Genomic DNA, 21,735 nt, shown 5'->3' with positions numbered 1-21,735 from the left:
TTGGATATGCGGTTGTATGCAATAACATGCAGTTTAAGTAGGCACCTACATTAAAACAAAGCTAGGTAATCTTTTATACATTGTAAAGGCATCAATTAGATTGGCCTACTTGGCCAGCCTTCGAAAGCGACTCTACATTTTACGTCTAACTTTCCTTTGGGATTTATCAGAAATCTATTAAATTTTGTTTATTTTTTATATTGGAAATTATTTTTTCATATTCTTATAGGGTTGATAATAATTATTCTGACACCATATTTGCGAAGCTATAAATGACAGGAATTGCTAATTTCATAATAAGAGTAGGTGATGAAAAGATAGTTTAAAATTGTCATAAACAAGTTAAATATAGGTATCGATAGCTGTGTCACGCACATTTTAACTATGGATGACATCATAGCTGGGCTAAGAAAATAGCGTGTGAGGTAATTTATCACAACGTGTACCTATAGGTTTATGTTCCGACCTTATAAACTGTATGGCTGGCCCAACTTTGTTGATAGTGCATCAGTGTACGAGCCATAATACCCATTTTAAATTTGCTATAATTTTAAAAGTATTTTGCGATATAGCAAGATTCAGTGATAGATGTTTTTTTCCGATTGACCGTGTCAATTAATGTTATTATATTTTGACGAGAATTACTACGCATTAAGCTCCACAAAAATAAACTCTACTTCTCTTACTAACTCTTACCAATACCATGGGGCACCATAAAATAATCGATTCTCAATATAGGGGTTCAGCCAGTAGCGTAACGTAATTACCTTACAAAACTGTGAACTGTGTGGTGAATTTTTTTATAATATTATTTAGGTGTAGCTAAAACCTAAATATTATTATAAAAAAAACCTATTTATTTTGCCCGAAGTCCGTAGTTATCCCGGTTGCATTGAACAGAACCACCGTAAGAAAATGACGTAAACCGTACGCCCTATTTTCCGACCGTTTGTCTTGTTATTGGATTGTAGGGAGACAATAAACGCTTGAGAACATTTCTTTGTATCGGCTCATTGTAAAATTGTACTTATTACGTTTACCGATTACCGATAATTTCATCGATACGAACTAATATGTACTAGAACTATGAGGTGAATATTTTTGTTTGCTTTGTGGTATCGATGACTGTCTCTTGTTTTCGGTTTCAACAAATTCAACATTTTGAATTAGGATAGGGTCAACCTCAAACACTCTGTAAAGTAAATGAAAACCAAACAATAGATATTTAGAGAGCTAAGGTTTAATTAAAAAATATATTTAGACTGGAAAGTGGAAAAGGTAAATGATACGGGCTATATCTACGCCCCCATAGTCAAATGTAGAGTTAATGTTGTATAATGTAACTTTGAATGTTATTAATTGCCTGTGTACCCCTGAGTACGTTTGTCTGTTTCCTTTGGGTAAATAATAACATGCGTTAAAGTCGTAAAAGATATATTGGCAACTAGGTGATGTGCTACTGTGCCAGTTTCAGGGCTGCATGTCACTTCTGTTCATGTGTTTCACATAAATAGTAAACAGTGACTACATCTCGTATTGTAGTATATTAAAAAGATTTTTTACTTTAGAAAATCCATTAAAAACCGCTTATTCTTAGCTATGCGGCAAAACTCTTGATAATACTTAGGCAGGTAGGTATAAAATGCTCTACATGTACCTGAAAATGTATCTATTTGAAAAACACATTTCTAAATATCGAGTGAACACTGTAAGTGCAGAACTTAATTGTCTGTTAACAATGGCAACAAAAACATCTTGCAGTAAAAAAAAATTCTTCTAATCAAATAGTCGCAATCAACGGTCAACGGCATCGTCTGTGACGAAAGAGGCAAGCACACGTGAGTATTAAAACCTGAGTCGCGACCTCATTGCTCGAAGCTCATAGAAAGCGGCAGCCTGGCTGTATGCACTCGGCCCGTGCTTCAGATAAGAGTTATGAAATTGTTTGATAAGAGGATTAAAGCGTCCCATTTCCTTTATGGAATGTGAAAGATGCTGTGTTCGTGCATATCTTATATGCAGTTATTATTAAACTTTTGTTTATTATTTTAGGAAGGCATGGAAAAAATGAGATCCGACTTCCAAGATAATTTAATATTCCTTTACCCCACTGAGTCAGAACCCAAAAGGATGGTAGGTACAGTTTACACGATCGACGTTAATCTAAAATTTAAAAAAAAAATCCTATTGACCTAGCGAACTCCGTGCCATCTTATATCAAAATATAAGCTCTTTAAATTCTGCTCACGGTGTGTAAATTTGATTTAAATCGGTTAAGTAGTTTATTATTCTATCGTGGACTATTGTAACGCATAATTAACATATAAAAAGATTTAATTACTTTAAGATCTGGATTTGCATACTAGATCTACCTACGTTACCTACGTTAGGATATTTTATTTCTCCACACATTCAGCTTAAGTTACATAAAGCATAATACTAGACGGAGTATTGACATGTGTCCAAAATGTACTTAACTGTCATGTCACACGCCGCCTTGCTATTCAAGTGTAACGGGATCTCCAGGCTAATGACTTACTGTATCACCACACGTGGCTCAAATTGTAATCAGTAATATATAAATCCAACTAAGTTTTTCATCAAAAGACGTTTCTAGAAGGCCTTAATGTTATCAAAGTTTGGTAAAAGCTTCACAGGTCTAAGTTTATGTTATCTGGTTTGCACCTGGTAAAAACAGTAAGGCAAGCAGTCAATACTTTTAATTGTTTATTTAAAAAAGTGTTTAAGGCTAACTTAATGTCCGTCAAACGTAATTAAACAATCATTTGGGACGCAACTACTCATTAAAGCATCCATTCATGTAATTTTTAATTGCTAGTCACAGCTATCTAGTGTTTTTAATGCAAAAGGTTACAGTAAAACACCAATAAAATCTCATTCATAAAATCTTTACATCTCTAAACTATATATCAACAACTTACTGACCATTATCGGCATTATCACATTACCTTACAATAATAATTGACTATCAATTGTGACTAACATACCTTTACATTCAATATTACGGTAATATATAGACACCTATAATAGCTACCTTCGGCCGCGGTGCATGTGCGGTGCGACCTCAATTTTCATGTGCGGTGACCCGTCAACCGTCCACAAATGCCACCTCATCTACTGCGAGCGAGTGGCCGGCGCGGTCAGATGCGTGACATATCATAGTCAGCAATTTAAAAAATGAATTTTGTTAAAAGAATGTGGATAGTACCTAAGCTAATTTGAGAGGTGACTCATCATTCACGTTATATCTTTAATGCTTCTACTAAATGTTACATATTCGTCCAATAAAAGCAAGTAGGTATAATACAGGGTCTCGATATAATTAAGGACTTTCGATTTTAGATCATCAAATAAACACAAAAACCGTGTGGTCGACATCTTTACAGTGATTTATTGGCTCAGTAACTGAAACTCAGAAGGCTTATAACCAAACTAGGTAGGTACTTACAAGTTACACAGAGATTTGATTCTCAAAAAAAAAATGTTCAATGTTGTACTTCGTCGTGGTCGAAAACTTCGAATGTAGAGTCACGTAGAAAGGATATAATATATCGTGATTTTGTCTTCGTAGTTGGATGTCTTCATTCTGAACTGGAAAGTAAAGAAATGACTGAAAACAAGCTATTATGTTAATAAGTTACTAATAGTAGACAAAGACAAATAAATAAGTAAGGATAAAGAAAATTCAGTTATAAATATTGTGTTTATTTAATAGATTCATACCGCTTCAAGAGATATTTACAATAAAATTATTCACTTGACATAAAATAAAGTAACGTATGCTCTTGGGTAGGTACGTTGTTTTGTGAAAATATTTGTTTTCAAGATTTTCAAACTTATCAGACGGTAGCTGTAGTAGGTTAAATTTTCCCGCGATATTTTGATCTAGTTTATGGTCTACGGCGATGTTTTCGTTTTGTTTCACCCATTAGGCCATTTGGAATTCTATCTTCATTTAAACGCCATGAAACCAAAAAGGCACAATTTTATTAAATGTAATGAATTCAATATTGTGAATGGATTTAAAAAGAAATAGACGCCAGAGTCAGCGCGTGTTTTTATTTTAATTATAAAGTTTTATAAAAATATAAACTAGAATTTCTAACAATAACAAAATAAGTGTATCGTGTTTAAATGAATAGTTAGCTAATTATTACGCTTTAATTAATTACGAGGTATTTTTAGTTAATGAGTGTTTCCTGGAGGAACCGATAACTAAACGTGCTGAGTGAAAGTCAAAAATTCTTACTCTATGCTCAGTCACTAATGGCGTGTCTTCCTGTTACACACGTTAAATCGTCAAAATGGCTAAGAAAAAAGGCGACGAAAAAGTGAACCAAACACCTCAGAGTGATAATGAAGAACAGAATTTTGACGAGGAGCCAGACTTTGACGATCCAGAGGGTTTTGTTGACGATATTCCCGATGAAGGTGGGCAAATTTCTGTGACAAGTTTGACCGGCCATATGCGTCACCCATGCATTTTACTCGTTTAATTTCGTATCATTGTTATTTTTAACATGTATATTGGTTCAAATGTGTGTCATAGAGTTTAGTTCTTAAAGATTTTGGACTACCAGTGTGTTATAGGGGTGTGATGAAAGTTGTAAAAACCTAACCTAACTTTGACGTTGCAGAGTTGTTGGCCGACCTTTTAGAACAGAAACCTAAGGAATCTGATAGTTATGAAAACGTGGTCGTTGTCGACGGATGCCCGCAGGTCGGGCCCGAGCGGCTTGAGAAGCTTCAGAGCGTAATAAACAAGATATTCAGCAAGTTCGGGAAGATCGTCAATGAGTATTATCCAACCAGCGAGAATGGAAACACGACTGGTTACATTTTCTTGGAGTACAGCAACCCGCAAAATGCTGCCGAAGCTGTGAAAGCAACTAATAACTGTAAATTAGATAAGCAGCATACATTCTTAGTGAACTTGTTCACTGATTTTAAGAAGTAAGTCTTGTCCTTAACTCCTTATCTATAACGTAAAGGTTGTAAGTGTAATTATTGCGACTCATGCAAGTCCATTGAGTAATCTGTACAGCTGACCAAGTAGCTGCATAATTCTCACTCTTGTGCTGGTAATTCTATTTAATTTTATTGTTTTTCTCTTGCTGTGGTTATCTATCTAGTCTCTTAGATCTAAGTAGGTATTTCAAATTATGAAATTGAAAATGCCACAGTTAACAATCCTGAGATTGATTAAATACCATGATTAGTTACAAAACCTTGTTTTGTAGTCAAACAGAAGCCAAACAAACCTTGTAAACGAAAATACTTCTATTATATTGTCATCTAATGTGTATTATTTTTGCAAAGCATGTTATCAAACCTTTACCAAGCTTTATTTATTTTTAGGTATTCAGATATTCCTAAAGAATGGGAGCCACCAGCACCTCAACCGTTCAAGGTCCAATCAGACCTGCAATGGTACTTGATGGACCCTGATGCATATGACCAGTTCCTGGTTGGTATTGGAACTGGTGTGGCTCTGCAGGTGTGGCAGAATGCCTTGCCTGAACCCCTACTCATGCAGGAGAGACCGGTAAGTTTAAAAATGATGATTATATTAAGTGCATTGTTTAAATTTAAGTCACATGCTGAGAAAGTGTCTTGCATAGCAAATGTTATTTTTTATTGTGCGGAAGCATATACTTTAACTAATTCTGCTGTTTTGTTATTGTCATATGTTATTTAATTTTGATCTTGGATAGATTACTTCAAACTTAATTATCTGTTGAAATGGTGTTTCAAGTTTTTGTGACATATCCTCATGTGAATTAATAAGGGCCAATATAATTAATTATGTTACTTCATAAATTTATGTATCTTATTATTTTATGATTTTGCCTTAGAACTGGACGGAGACCTATGCTGCATGGTCACCTTTGGGCACCTACCTTGCAACCTTCCATTGGCGAGGTGTAGCACTATGGGCAGGCCCTAAGTTCTCCCAGTTCCAGAAGTTCTTCCACCCGGAAGCCCGGTTCATCTCCTTCTCACCGTGTGAAAACTATGTTGTAACATTCTCGCCAACGGGAGACCGAGGAGAAGATAAGAAACTCATTATTTGGGATATCAGGTTAGTTTCGCATGGTCAGTAATCAATAGAAAGTTGGCTTCATGAAATATTCATTGAATTTGTACTGCAGCTAGTAGCAAAGATAAGACCTAGTTTAGACTTCTACCGCAGTTACTTAATACATAGGTAATGTTCTAGTCTTGTCAATTTATTTTTCAATTTATATGACAAGCTTGATTTTATCTAATTCCCTTATCAGTATTTTAATTTATTGGTCTTGGGCTATAAGTAAATCGTAAGCACCTTTCAATGGGGCTGTACCTCATTTACCATATTTAGTTCAAACTTTTGAGGACTAGTTAATTTAGGTTTATTAACAATTATACTATGTGTATACTATTGTTTAGTAAATGGCAAATCATCATTATTTAATGAGCTTTAATTAAGTATTTACTCATAATGGTCATTGTAATTTAAATAGTTGAGTGGATATGTCATAACACCTTTGCTTAAAATGTTTCCTTGTTTCTTACATGGCACAATTGCAAGACTGCATTACATGGACCATTTAAAACTGTTCAAACAACTACAATAAAACAACACATTTCACCTCCTTAATTATTAGGCACATTGTTAAAGTTGTTAAAGTCTTACGAAACAGGTTTTTGTCTTGTTTACGAATTCAACTCGCGACTTGAGTATACTAACGGTTATTTCCTAGCAAACAAAACTTGTATAAAGTTTAACTTATTTTTAACTAGTTTAGCTGCTGTGTTATGTAATTTTGAGGCAACCATCAATTTGCACACAAAAGTAATTATGCTTCCATTTTCGACAATGGTTATGAATAAAGGTATGATATTTGGTTGTATTTGGATGGAATGAATACTAGGAACTAGAATATTTTAATATATAAAGAACTTAAACATGTTTTTTTTTTTTTGAGAAAAAAATGCATTGATGGACTTGGTTTTGGCATCTGCCAGATTGATTAAACTTGTTTTGTTTTCTGAGCTCTGCAGTATCATTAATGACTACCTTTTCTGCACATAGGCTCCAATATCTATCTATAAAACTAGACCCAAAATGTTAACTTAGTATGCAAATGCAGCTGTACTGCATAGTGCATTTGCATACTAAGCTGCTGATGCACTGGTATGATTTGTAGACTTACTAATGCACCATTTACTTATTCTAGAACGGGTCAAGAAAAGCGTAGTTTCCCTCCTCCGGACGAGTATGTAACGTGGCCAGTGTTCCGCTGGAGCAAGGACGACAGGTACTTCGCCAGACTGGGCCAGGATGTGCTCTCTGTGTATGAGACGCCCAGCTTCGGTCTGCTCGACAAGAAGTCCATCAAAATACCCGGTATTAGGTATGTACTGACTTTTATCACTGTTTTAAAAATTATAGTTGATACTATACTAAGTTATATAACATTTTATTGACAAGTGATGAAACTATAACAATACATTGTTTATACAACATTTCAGTGACAATAGTCTGCTGAATGAGCATTTGGTTCATTTAGTGAAAATAATAATTGTTGAAAGTAGTATGGAGAGTACTGAGCACTTGAAAGTCTTAGTACTGCAATAGTGCAAAATTTATGAGTACTTGATTAAATCATGTATTAACTGATTTTTTTTATCACCCACAGAGACTTCAGCTGGTCGCCTACAGATAACATTGTTGCGTATTGGGTGGCGGAGGACAAAGACGTGCCCGCGAGGGTAACGCTCCTAGAACTCCCCAACCGCACCGAAATACGTTCCAAGAATTTGTTCTCCGTCGCCGATTGTAAGATCCACTGGCAGAAGAGCGGCGACTACCTCTGCGTCAAAGTAGACCGTTACTCTAAAGTCAAGAAGGACAAAAATGACATCAAATACTCCGGAATGTACTACAACTTTGAAATATTCCATATGAGGGAAAAGGAGATTCCTGTCGACTCTGTAGAAATTAAAGAACCAATTCAAGCGTTTGCTTGGGAGCCTATTGGATCCAAGTTCGCGATCATCCATGGAGACACAGCCAACATCTGCATCAGTTTCTACCAAGTGAACACGGGGCAGGCGCCGACTCTGTTGAAGAAGTTCGAGCGCCAGCCCTTCAACCACTTGTTCTGGTCGCCGTCTGGTCAGTTCATCGTGCTTGCTAACCTTGGACTGACTGGTGGAGCTCTGGAGTTCTTGGACACTAATGACTTCACCATCATGAATGTCTCTGACCATTACCAGGTGTGTATTCTACAACAATTCTATTAAATATGTCTAAAATAATTGTCGTTATTTTCGTATAATGCATGTCTGGTGATTACAATATTCAAGTGATTAATTTTCACAGATGTCTGGCATTGAATGGGACCCGACTGGTCGCTTCGTAGTCACCGGCGTGTCTTCCCTCAAGAGCAAGATCGACACTGGTTACTACATTTGGTCCTTCCAGGGCAAGATCTTAAGAAGGTCAGTATGGTACATAAACCTGTATTGCATTTGTTTAGGTACTTAAAAACTTGGTCAGTCTTTTTATACAAACTCGTGAAGTAAATAAAAAACTATCATATTTTTATTGTTATAAAACATTTTCTTTTGGTTGCATTTTATATTTATACTGAGCTTTTAGTCAAAAGAATAAAAATTCTGAAAAATCTAAACAAATGTAACTTTTTAGTAAACATTACACCATTTACCAATAAAATTTTGTTCTGTTCTTTAGAGTGATGAAGGAAGGTTTCGCTCAGTTCAACTGGCGGCCGAGACCGCCGACGTTGTTGTCTGAAAAACAACAAAAGGACATCAAGAAGAACCTCAAGAAATATTACTCGCAGTTCGAGACTAAGGATCGTATGCGCAGTAGCAAAGCTAGCAAGGTAAGATTTTGTTTTCTGGACTGAAATGGACTGTTGTAAAATATTGTAGATAAAATTGAAAACATTGAACATGCCACTTGATAAATAATGTTTCATAAATACCGAGACTAAATCCATGGCCTTCTTTTTTACAACATTTTTCTTTAAATTATTTAAGTTAATGCTTAGTTCTTTGCGACAATGTCATGAGAAAAAAATGTCGTGGATAAAAAAACATACAGGATATCTTTAATTACTTTATTGAATGCATAATATTTCTTGTTCAGGAATTGGTGGCGAAGCGTACTGAGCAGATGAAGAAGCACGTTGAGTACCGCGAGCAGAAGGTGCTTGAGTGGAACGAGCAGAAGCCGCGCCGGCTCGAGCTTAGGAATTGTGAGTATTACTCGTCACTACTGGCTAGTATACTAGCTGTGTTTGTAAATAGGTACTCACTTAGTACATCATCTGTAAGAGAAAAAAAATCATGATGAGCCAGGGTGAAGTACACCTGTATGCCATTGCTAGTTGACAATATTAGAAATCCAATTTTCCTCACTACTTTTTTCGGCTTCGATTTATAGTAGAGTTTAGAAACTGCAACTGCGTGTCGTGCTCGCGTGTTGTTACTAGTTTTGGGGTATGTTTCTATGATGGATATACTACAATGTATTTTGTATTTCCAGATGTGGATACCGACGGTCTTGAGATCGACGGGTCGACGACGGTAGAAGAGGTTGTAGAATTTTTCGTGAAAGAGGAAATAACTGTCATCGAGTAGTCGCCATTCCGCTCAAACGTTAGAGGTCGGAGTGCGAACACCGACCTCACTGATAGTCCGGCGAACGGATAAACAACATTTTTAATAAACAAACCACAGAGTATACAGTTTTTTTGTACCTTCATCCCGCTTAAGTCACAAAGGCATTTTATACGCTACAGACGCATTATGTTCAGTGTAAGATTTCGGTTTATAAATTATACAATAGGTAATGTTAATAGAAATCATATTAAATTGATATGTTACAAATGGAAAACGGCCTTTTAATACCTAATTGTATTTATTTTTTGTTACATTTATTTTTAAGATGATGGTATGAAATAAATAATTGATAAACATCCGAAAATGAGGAATTATTTATCAACACAGCAAACGTGAACCAAGTGGAGTTTGTTTCGAGGCAAAGTTTTAATGTTTGCCTTGACGTCCATCAAAAGGCCGTAGTTATTTATTTATTAATTGAAAGACCCTCCGTACATAAAGCAACGTGAGTATTGAATACTCAACTGCAAGTGTATAGTAACTGGTGGCATATATATATGGATAGCTTTTGGCGGAATAGCCAAGTATTCAGTAGTAGTCACTCTGCCGATTACCAATGTTCGCGGGTCCGTTTAATAAGAAAACAGCTGTAGTCGCTTGGAGATAATTCTTCAGGTGTCTACACAACACATGATAACAAAACAGCGCAAAACATTAAATGTGCCGTGCCCGTAAACGTGGCCAATGTTTATCAGTAGTAGTCTTGTTCCTATGATACAAGCTTTATTTTATAGATACTAGATGGCGTTGACAGTTGACTAGTTGACAAAAATATGATAAAACTTTAAAGCCACTAAAGATTAATAAGAGCGCTATCACGTAGTTTTTAAAATAATATGATACCTACTTTTGAAAATCATATTATGTTAATGTCAATGTCAAATGTTTTAGGTAAAAATATAATTTTTGCTGTTTTGAGACATAGTGTTCGTAGCATAGTGTACACGCTACGTGTTCTACGTATTATGTGAACGCTATGGTCTACGAACTAACTTAAAAAGCCGATTTAAAAAAAAAGCAAGGTCCTTCTGTATTATCTACATCAGAAAAGTTGTGTTTTTAAGTTTTTAATACTGGAAAAGTAGGTACATTTATCCTTTTTTAATTCTCAGGGTTAACTTGATAATGTGTAACTTTATTAATTATTGACTGTAGTTCAATTTGCTTGGTGCCCACCGGACTGTATTGCAGCAGTAATGTGAATCGAATCACACGCTGTGGCTACATTAAGATAATTAAATCCAGCTCTCTGAGGTGTAAACACACAATACGCATTGTTTGAAGTTACTCGGACGTAGTTGTTTCGAAGACAGGCTTAAATATGAATTATGTTGTTATGTATAATCCCTTATGATGAACTAACTAAGACTTGGGGTTTTACTCGCGTTTCCGTAAATGGGTGATTCTTCGGAAAAAATTAAAACAAGTTAAAAACGTCATTATCCTCACCACACTTTTGATACTGCAGATTGATGTATTCTATATTATTTTTATCCAAAGTACTCAGGCTACTAATAGATGACTTAAAAATTTAAACAATTTAGTACTACAGTTACTAAGACCAGTTGGTGAGGATAATGACGACGTTAATTTGTGTTATTTTTTTCTGGAGAATCACCCAAATACAAGTGTTATATACGTTGACAACAAAACTGGAAATAGTGTGAAACACTACCTATTTCCCTTTTGTTTTCGGTGGTTTATAAGTATAGGGATGGACATTAAATGAGAAATCAATGACCTTAAAAAGAGCTACAACCGAGAGGGTTCATGAGTTATAAAAATGGTGTTTCTTTTGGAGTTCTAACGGAATTTGAGATCTCTGTGGCAATTATTTTTCTGAAGACGAAATCATGTAGGTTTCTAAATTAAATTATGTAGTTGGTTGATTGGTTATGTCATATGCAGTCAACGCAGTACAATAATATACTATAATAACTATTCATTTTAAAAATAGGACCATTTGAAGTTCATAAATACCCAGCTCAGGGCATCCATCATACATCCTAATATCAGTACATAATATTCAAACCAATTCCACGAGAAAAATAGACCCTAAGTTATGCTTTACACGCTAAGCTGTTATACGTGAGATGCCACGGCCTATAAATAAATATTTTACCTAGATCAACGTCCGAACGGTCTCCAAACTTTTCTGTCACGAACAAAAAGTGTCCTATTTTCCCAAAACTCACTTTATTTTCATTCCCACGTTAGTAAGTTGTGAGAATTAAGCGAGTCCTATTGGAAATGGTATCCTCCTGAATTAGGTTAGAGATAGGATCTAATAGGCATCAGGAAAAAGGGCTAAATTACATGTCTTCAAAGACTTGAAGTCCGTAAGACGATTTATCTTATCTCGAGAAGGAGTAATTAGTTCTGCCACTTTTTGTGGTCTCGTAAATGTTATGTTACAAATGTCGGATATATTCTAGTACCTTAGTGCCTAGAGATAATTATGAAGATAACTTATTTATATGCTGTGTTTTCTTACGCTTTTGTTTATGTTATTGGATTGCTCTCATAAAGGAAACTAGTCATAGAAAAAAATATCGGGCAAGTACGAGTTGAACTCGTGATACTGGGGGTTCCGTACAAATAGGCTAAATAAAAACAAAATTGGCAACTCATTAGATAGGCGGAGGGACTGAACCTAAGTAATGTTGTTCCTTTGGGTCGTATATTGTCATCAGCAGATCGATACTGGTCATCATTGGCCTAGCCTTTTCCCAACTATGTTGGGGTCGGCTACCAGTCCAACCGGTTTCAGCTAAGTACCAGTGTATTACAAGGAGCGACTGTCTATCTGACCTCCTTAACCCAGTTACCTAGACAACACGATACCCCTTGCTTGGTTAGACTGGCTGTCAGACTTTTTCAAGCTTCTGACTACCTGTAACGACTGTCAAAGATGTAGGAATAACAGCCGGGACCCACAATTTAACGTGCCTTCCGAAACTAGGAGGAACTCGTTATGACAAAGATGGTTACCCATCTACGGACCAACCGCGTTAAGCATAGCTTAACCTGTGATCGAATCACTTATGCGGTTATAGCTTAGCCACGAGCTCCTAAAAGTATGAGCGAATAAGAATATTTTATCGCAATTCACTTGCCTTCTACGTACTTCGAAAGTCATTGTAAAAGCCTTCGCAGTTTTTTTACAAGTGTATGTATGTGTAGTGTACAAGTACCAAACACCTGAAAATTAAAACAGTACTGTCGTAGTTTTTCTCAACATTTCTTTGAAATTTGTAAGTGTGCGAAATGTCGTAATGGCGTTGGTGATTAAAATTTATTAATGACACCTGCTGCGATGCATGCAGGTTACTGACGTTCGCGTTAATTTCGAGTTCTTAGCTCTATCAACTTTGTAAGAAATTCTTAAATTAATAATCATCCCATTTCTATATTTGCTTTATATGAGGTAGGTACACCTGTTTTTGTACCTGTATTTACCTGCTATAAATTAATAAAAAAAAGTAAATATTTTAGGATATAGGTATTTAATTTTGTAATCTTCATTGTAGTTTCACTTTGGGTTTTGGTTGTTTTTTCAGATAATAAGAATCATTAAGTGTAATAGTTAACCCCTTTATTAAGTAGCTATAAAGATAAACTATCTAGATATACTAGGACTTAGGAGCAAATAGGTATCTATTAAGTCTTTTGTTATGGTTTGTATCCAAGAAGTTAGGTACTGTAATTTTCTTGTTTAGTTCTTAACAATTTAATACTTTATTCGGGAATATGTATTACGAAATTTACATTATTTTTCTTTCAGAAAGCTCAGATAAAAATCTCATGTTGTCCTTTGAAAAAACCTTTATTAATAACGTTTAGCATCCTCGAATGGCAGGGCAAGGCACGTAACATAAAAGTGACGCGCAAATGTCAAGGCACCTATTGTTTTTAATATTTTTTTATGATAAAAGTAATTAATAAAGCAATTGAAAGTACATATGAACTCGCAGCTCGCCTTAAATATAAAAGCAACTATGTCTGCAATTATAATAATGATCATTACCCGCTTGTTAAGGAGTACCGGAACTCCTTTGCTGTAGCTGCCAAAACTGGACAAGTCTAGACAAACAACAGAAGTACTTATTAGAACATGAACATCATTTTATTATGAATTTTAATGTTTTGTAGGTAGACATTATATTACTGGGAGAAATGTGAGAGTTCAGATGGGTACTTAGTACAACAAAGTTTTAAAGCACTTTAAGTTAACAACACACGTCGTTTAAAAAGTTGTCCGACTCAGAATTTACTCCCACAAAAGGGTATAAAGAAGAGGTAATAACAGCACTGCAAGAGATTACAAGCTACCCTTTATTAGATCCGTCGCTACCTTGCGGGTTTTCAGAATTTTCCTCGCTTTTAGAACAAACCCCCGGGCTCCCAGTGCACTTAAAGACGAAAATATATTTTCTAGCTAAAGCGTGAAAAAGCTTAAAGTCCGTTGGAAAAACATTCGTTGTAGCTAACATGAGCGCGCATGAGCGTGTTCATGCCGCGTCCATTCAGAAGCGCCGCCCTTCAGTTCGCCTCCAATTTTCCTCAGAACGCACGCCCGGGGACGGATTCCCGCGCTTTCCGATATTCGAACTAATTTAAATTCTAATCGTTAAGTTCGCGGCGCCAAGTGGCCAGTAATAAGTGTTAAAAGTGTCATACGTGAAAAAAGTTTGAATTTTAATAAGTTTTTATGATTTAAAAAGTGCTCGTTTGTATTTATTGGATAAAGTTTTATTTTTTGTTTGCGGATTTTTTTTGTATGTTCTTCCGTCTTTTATTATTGGTAAGTACTCAATATTACTTTTAGTTCGTAAGTAGTACATTTTTGTTGTAAGTAAATTAAATTCTTAACTATTTTTTACATAATATATTTTTAATCTGTTATTTAACTGGCAATCATACTCGTGAGTAATGTGTTTCGTAACTAATTTTATTTTGTTTTTGCGGTCACTAACAAGACAAATTTAATTAAAAAGAAACCGTTAGTCTGTCTATCACACGCCAAACGAATAGCGACACCCGATAAATTTATTTCACATGTTGTTCTGTTATCTAAAAAAAGATATTCAGGGGAAATCTGTCACTAATGTGTGAGGTGGTGCTGGAAACGTTAATCAAGATGAATATTTATCTGGCTACGATCGTTAAATCTTTTTAGGGAATAGACTGAGAATGAATTCTATATTTGTTACCGAAATAAGTACAGGTTGAGGGCTCGTCCCATATCGTAATAAAACAAACTTTTCTCGCAGGTTTATTTTTGTAATTAGAATGAACTAATTAAAATGTACCCTTAGAGCTTATAAACCTCCATACACATACCTATCTTATACTCGCTTCAAATCACGGTTCGTCCTTCCTTTTTGTAAATTGAATGGCTATCCATTTCGGGACCCCTTTTAAAGTACCCTCCATCTAAATGAAGAGCTCCTTAGGTGGCATTACCCGGCGGATGTTTGAATCTTCATTCGCCTAACCATACTCTAACAATAGGATTAAAATATACATGCATTACTTATTAGACAACAATTAAAACCAACAACATATAATAATTTCATCATTAATATTAAAATTAAATTACTCGTAGCAAGAGCAATAAATTAATGAAATTATTTCATGAATTTTATACAATATCGTATCAATATTATTGGCGGTTGTGTAAACCAGGTGCCAAACGTAAATATTTGCAAGAGTTCAAAGCTTGTTTTAAAACGATAATATTTACCGGTACTAATTACTTATGGGAATCGTTTTTTTTATATAAAAGAGGTCTTTTTACACGAGGTAACATAAGTCTCCGAGAAACGGTGACTAAAGTCATAAGATATTCGACAGTTGTGTTACTGCGTAGAACGAACCTTATTGTCTTATAAATATATGGATTTGGCTTATTTTTTTCAATATCTTACCAAGGTACTTAAGTTCAATCTAAAATGCCAATTAATAAGCAATTAGCTCCCGACCTTTCATTTGTTAGTATGATTTTGGATTCGTTAGCGTTCGAAATCTTAAGGAATTCCTTATTGCCATTTAGAAATTCAAATACAGATTAGGAATGTTAAATATTTAATCATTGGTGGTCTTTCTGGACTCGACGATGTGACATGAATTCAAACTTGGAAGTAGGTACGTTGTAGGTTCTTTATAAAAGATATCTAAAGTTATGCATAAAAACTTCTTGGTTTAGCACACGACTGTAAAAAAAGGAAGTGTTACGTTTTCAGAAACGTATTCATAATTCTGAGTTGTGTGAATCTTTTGAACGCCAAAATCGATATAAAAATATCGTTTCACGTTTCAAAATCTACTTGTTAATCCTAGATACCCGACATTGTAGTTATTATCATCATCATCATCATCATCTCAGCCTATCGCCGTCCACTGCTGAACGTAGGCCTCCCCCAAAGAGCGCCAACCATCCCGGTCCTGGGCAGCCCGCATCCATCCGCTGCCAGCCACCTTCTTCAAATCATCGGTCCATCGTGCCGCAGGACGTCCTACACTACGTTTGCCTAAACGTGGTCTCCACTCTAACACGTGTCTGCTCCATCGACCGTCTGTCCGTCTGCAGACATGGCCGGCCCATTTCCACTTCAGCGTGCTGATTCTGCGAGCAATATCGGTAACTTTGGTTCTCTGGCGGATGACTTCGTTACGAATTTTATCCACCAGAGATACCCCGAGCATCGCTCTCTCCATCGCACGCTGAGCAACCTTGAATTTATGGACCAGGCCCACGGTGAGTGTCCACGTTTCAGCTCCATACGTCATTACGGGTAGGACGCACTGGTTAAAGACCCTGGTCTTAAGGGATTGTGGTATCGACGATTCAAAGATATGACGTAGCTTCCCGAATGCTGCCCAGCCCAAACGTATTCCTCTGCTCGCTTCCTTCTCGAAGTTGTGTCGCCCCAGTTGGATGGTTTGGCCAAGATATATGTATTCTTGCACAACCTCGAGAGCAGCGCCATTTACGACCACGGGTCTCGGAAGAACAAGGCCATTGTACATGACTTTAGTTTTATTTAGGTTCATTCCGAGACCCACACGTCGCGAAGAATCGCTTAGGCCGTTAAGCATCAGCTCCAACTCCTGCAGAGATTCCGCCATGATGACTATGTCATCTGCAAATCGCAGGTGTGAGATGTACTGACCGTTGATGTTCAATCCCCGTCCTTTCCAATCAAGCGTTTTAAAAACGTCCTCCAATGCGTTTGTAAACAGTTTCGGAGAGATTACGTCTCCCTGTCTTACTCCTCGACGCAATTGGATTGGTTTTGTGCTCTGTTCTTGTACTTGAACGGTCATTGTCGCAAACACCGCTGCTCAAGACAGGTGTTCCACCTGCCTTGAGCAGCTCAGTGGTTATTCCGTCATCTCCCGGAGCTTTGTTGTTGTGTGGCTGTCCGAGAGCTATTCTAATCTCACCCATGTCAATGTCGGGAAGCTCGTCTGTAAGGTGGCGTGTAAGTCTGGCTCGTGGGTCATCCGCGCTGTGTGCTTGGGGTGGGCTCGATTTTGGTGAGTATAAGTCCCCATAATACTTTTCGACTTCAGCGAGTATCTCTGGCTTCGAGGTAACGGTAGTGCCCTGTGACGTACTGAGTTTTGTCAGGTGACAACGGGAGATATGAGCCTTGGAAAATACTTTTGAGCCTTGGTTCCGCTCTATAGCTTGCTCAATGGATCGGGTATTCGCACGCCGAGTATCGCGTCTTATCAGCTTTTTTATCTCCCTGTTAAGTACCTGACGCTCAGACGGTGTTGCGTTTATGTTTTCTCGCCGTTTCCTCATCAATTCCAGGGTCTCGCTGGTGAGTGCCGACTTGCGTCCATTACTCATCGGTCGAAAATACTTATAGCCCACCTCACGGACAACCCGTACCAGACAATCGGTGGCGTCGTTAATATCCTGAGTAGTTTCCAACATAGCGAATCGATTTCGTAGCTCCAACTGGAAGCTTTCGCAGCCAGCCTCGACCTGGGGCAGGGTTGGTCTGAGAGTTGACTTCATCAATCGCGCTCGCTCGATTTTGAGATTTATACTCAGAGTGCCTCTTACCAGTCGGTGAGCACTACCGGTATTGACCCTGTTAATCACAGAGACATCTCTGAATATCTGGCGCTTGTTTGACATAATGAAGTCTATCTCGTTCCTCGTCACGTTATCGGGGCTCCGCCAGGTCCACTTCCTTTGGGGCTTCTTCTGAAAGAATGAGTTCATCAGGAAGAGCCCCTGAGCCTCGAGGAAGTTTACCAGCATTTGCCCCCTGTGATTTCTGCGCCCAAAGCCGAAGGGACCCACTCTCGACTCGCCATTCTCTTGTACTCCTACTTTGGCGTTGAAGTCACCCATGACAACAGTGTAGAATGTTTTGGTACGAGACATAGCTTTCACTATGTCTTCGTACATGGCCTCGACTTCGTCGTCTGGGTGCGAAGACGTTGGGGCATACACTTGAATGACCTTCAAAGTGTAACGCTCCGTTATTTTAAGAACAAGGTATGCCACCCTTGCCGACACACTGCCAACTTCCACAATGCTGCCCTTGAGTGACTTGTGGATCATAAAACCGACGCCACCTTGAGATGGTTGGTGTCCTTCTCGGAAATAGAGTAAGTGACCAGCCTCGAGAGTTATCGTCTCCTCCCCCTGTCTTCGAAGTTCTGATAACCCTACGATATGCCAGTTAATACGACTTAACTCTACTTCCAATTCGGCAACGTGCTCGTTCAGCCGTAGTGTACGTCCGTTATACGTCGCCAAAGTCAATTTGCGTAGGTACCCTGCCGTCACCCGGGGATTCTTAGCACCCCCCACTGCACCGTTACCGTGGCCGGTACCATGGCCAGGAATAGTGCAGCTACCGGGAACTGGGGGCCGTGAATTTAAATTGTGCTGCATAAGGGGGGGATTTGCCGTAGTCACCACGCTTGGCATGCGGGTTGGTGACCGCAGTTCTGTGGTATAGTTATTCTCCGTGGGGCGCTGCTGCCCGCCCCCGGTGTTGTTTTGTCCCTTAGTCGCCTACTACGACACCCACGAGAAGAAATGGGTAGTTATTATCAAGTTGAGAAAATCGATGCCATGTGTAACAGTGGATAGAGATTGGCTGAGTTTTTTTAAGCATTTAAATGACTCATACGGGGCCGCGGGGGTATTTAGCAAAATGACATTGTTTTCGTTTTTTTTATAATTGAGTTTTCTTGATCAAGTCTTTCAGCGTAAGCCTGCAAAAGCGTTGAAAGGCCAGAAAGTAAACTATATCCAAATAAACCATTATTTTATATCCCTAGCCTTACTTTTTATAGAGCAATTCAATAAACTACCAGCTCTGGAAAAAAGAGGATGGATAGTAAAATTTAGCGTAAGTGATGACGTTACGATGTAACCTATTTGTCAGCGTACGTTGTAATAAAAATATAAAAGTATTTGTGTATTTTCCATGCTCGGATTTGCCAATTTGGATAATTGTAGGACTCTGGTATCAAAGCCAGTAGCTAACTATTAATCTACGTGTGGTTAATGGTATCGAGTTTATTTAGAGAAACATTGTTATAGTCTAAATTAAAATTTGTTTCATTCAATTGTGTGAGAAATAATGCTGATTAAAAAAAGAAAACTTTGTGCCCGGATTTTAAATTAGCATTTTAGGGTTCAATTATGTGGTAATTACGAAATCCAGATATCCTATAATCATTTTAGGTTAAGATCCGGTAAGACGATTCCGTTTCTCAATACGGTGAGAAATTGACTATTGTTGAGCAGGCTTCGCCTAAGATTGTCATATATGTCATGTTGGATATATACGAAGATATTAAAAAATCTTTTAATACCTATTTAAAAACTCAAAGACAAATTGCACTTTGATATTCAATACTATGCAGTGTTATCGACAAATTACGCAAACACAAATTCCCTAGTGAAATGTAATAATTTCCAATCTATTTAATTTTGGTTTTGATCTAGATTTATTGGTAACAAAACGTATCAACTAATTGGACTCAGTGACGGATGGATTATAGGTTTGTAATCAGTTCTGTGTTATTGAATTACTGTGGTAGCGAACAGCTGCTGGCCTGAATAATTACCTCTTTGTCTTAATTTGATTGATCGTAATTACAACGTACCTACCTACCTAATACCGAAGAAATAACAATTAGGTCTGAACCTAGTATTTTCTGATAGAAAATGAAGGTATTTCTTAGACAGTTGAAAGATGAGTTTTTTTTTAGTCTGTGTAATATCCCATTGCTTGGCAAAGAATTCCCCATTTGTCTTCCTCTACGTGTTTCGAACTCAAAAAAAGCATATTTACAACGAATATTTTCTAGCCATGTCAGCACCGCAGACTCTTAGTAGTGAACAATCCTGCAATCACGCTAATGTAAAATTACCTATACATAAATTACATAAAATCTAAAGAAAAACAGCATAAAATCTACTTTGTTTATTATTTAATTAATTCTTAACTACTATATCTTTTTACTTCTACTCGTCAAAGTTTTTGTAATACTACCAGTAAGCTATTAGTCGTCTCTTTCTCTCAGAGGACTCAGTGCATTTAATCAGCCATGAAAGAGACCTGCAGATAATCGGAGTTAACCAACGGAAATAGGTCGAACTTAATCCGAAGCTGGTAAGACGGCTTGTGGTAATGGTGAATAAATTTCTGTCAAACGTGAGGACTTGATTGTAATTGGTTTTATTGTGTAATAGGTTTTGTTAGACATTAGCGTTTTGCGGATTGTTGGTAAGTCAATTTGTTTAACGGACAAAGTAGCATGAGGTCATTATTTGGTATTTTTATGTTATAATATGTTGATATGTTTTAATGAAGTAGAGTATAAGATTGAAATACTTTCATATTTATAATGTTAAGTTTAATTACATAAAGTATAGGGAGGGATTCAGCATTAATTACCAGTCTAGCTCATTGCGGATTGGCGCTTTCAAATTCCGTTATTAAGGAATTAAGGTTTTCTAATGGTTTTTTACTTTGTTAGTGGTGTCTTAAAAAAAACTAAGAAATAATGTATCACTTCGTACAAACGAAATCGGTAATTTCGAAAAATAAAGTTATTAATTATAAAACGAACGAACGATACACGGTTTTGTCGATAATTCAAGTTTTTTAACCTTGCTTGGTGTTTATTTTTAGTATTTCTTCTGTAAAAAAATCACAAAAAAAATTGTCTCGACGTATCACCATATTCTAAATAATAAGTAAATAGTACTCCTTATAAACAAATATCTCTAAAACACTATAAATTTATTCACTTTTAACTCTACATTAGTTGAAAAACACATATCTTAATGGCTTCGTCACTTAGCATGTAAGTTTATGTGCACACAAAGGTAACACTAAAATACCGACTGATTATGATTAATGACTTTTGAATCGATTTGTTTGTTAGACTTAAAAGAACTTTCAACTATAAAATAACTATTATTATAAGTGTTGTTTATAGAGCAATTAACTTATAACTGGTAGTAATATATGTTAAGTGTTATATTCTTGGTTGTGTGTCGTAGTGAAAAGGTTAATTCGATTAAACCGTTTTCTAAAAGGGAAAATAATTAAGAGGGCAAAATGTAAAAACCTTTGCCTGCTTTTTGGGTTTTTAATTCAATTTTATTTTCAGACTAAAAAGGTAGTCTAGAAACTGTGTAAACAATTTTTGCTTGTAGCGTTTTTGGACCTAATTTTCGTCAGAGCGTTCGCAATTTAGTTCCTTAACAATCATCCCGTAATATGAAATAAACTCCTTAGTGGAACAAGGAACTGATTTTAATTCTAACTAATTGGGGATTCAACAATAACCACGGGGTTCAAATATCAGAAAGTAAAAGTGCTACGAAGCTACAATATACAAATACCAAAGGTGTTTTAACCGTAACACAAGTTTGAAATTTGCTACGACAACGGCGTAGCAACTACGAAATTTGAGGTACTACAGATTTAGGTAAACGTTAATATTATATGCTGATGTTTT

General features: G+C 36.7%; 2 protein-coding genes across 2 annotated transcripts in view; one reads left to right on the top strand and one right to left on the bottom strand.

Moving 5' to 3' along the window:
* Positions 1 to 4,275: 4,275 nt before the first annotated feature.
* Positions 4,276 to 9,931, top strand: LOC113494682 (eukaryotic translation initiation factor 3 subunit B). Its single transcript, XM_026873090.1, has 10 exons — positions 4,276 to 4,452; positions 4,659 to 4,974; positions 5,380 to 5,566; positions 5,877 to 6,103; positions 7,242 to 7,418; positions 7,704 to 8,283; positions 8,390 to 8,508; positions 8,762 to 8,915; positions 9,182 to 9,290; positions 9,581 to 9,931. Exons 1-10 carry the CDS (start codon positions 4,326 to 4,328, stop codon positions 9,673 to 9,675), a joined length of 2,091 nt encoding a protein of 696 aa, XP_026728891.1. The 5' UTR covers positions 4,276 to 4,325; the 3' UTR covers positions 9,676 to 9,931.
* Positions 9,336 to 21,735, bottom strand: part of LOC113494684 (casein kinase I) — a 148,533-nt gene continuing 136,133 nt past the window's right edge. Inside the window, exons 5-6 of the mRNA XM_026873097.1 lie at positions 13,745 to 13,800; positions 9,336 to 9,362 (exon numbers count right to left, since the gene is read on the bottom strand). Coding sequence (XP_026728898.1) covers positions 9,351 to 9,362; positions 13,745 to 13,800 — 68 coding nt within the window. The 3' untranslated portion in view covers positions 9,336 to 9,350. The remainder of the gene's footprint in view (positions 9,363 to 13,744; positions 13,801 to 21,735) is intronic.

Source organism: Trichoplusia ni, chromosome 6, assembly GCF_003590095.1.
Source record: "Trichoplusia ni isolate ovarian cell line Hi5 chromosome 6, tn1, whole genome shotgun sequence".
Taxonomy (NCBI): domain Eukaryota; kingdom Metazoa; phylum Arthropoda; class Insecta; order Lepidoptera; family Noctuidae; genus Trichoplusia; species Trichoplusia ni.
The sequence above is the reverse complement of the archived record's forward strand: the minus strand, read 5'-3'. Positions and strand labels throughout refer to the sequence as shown.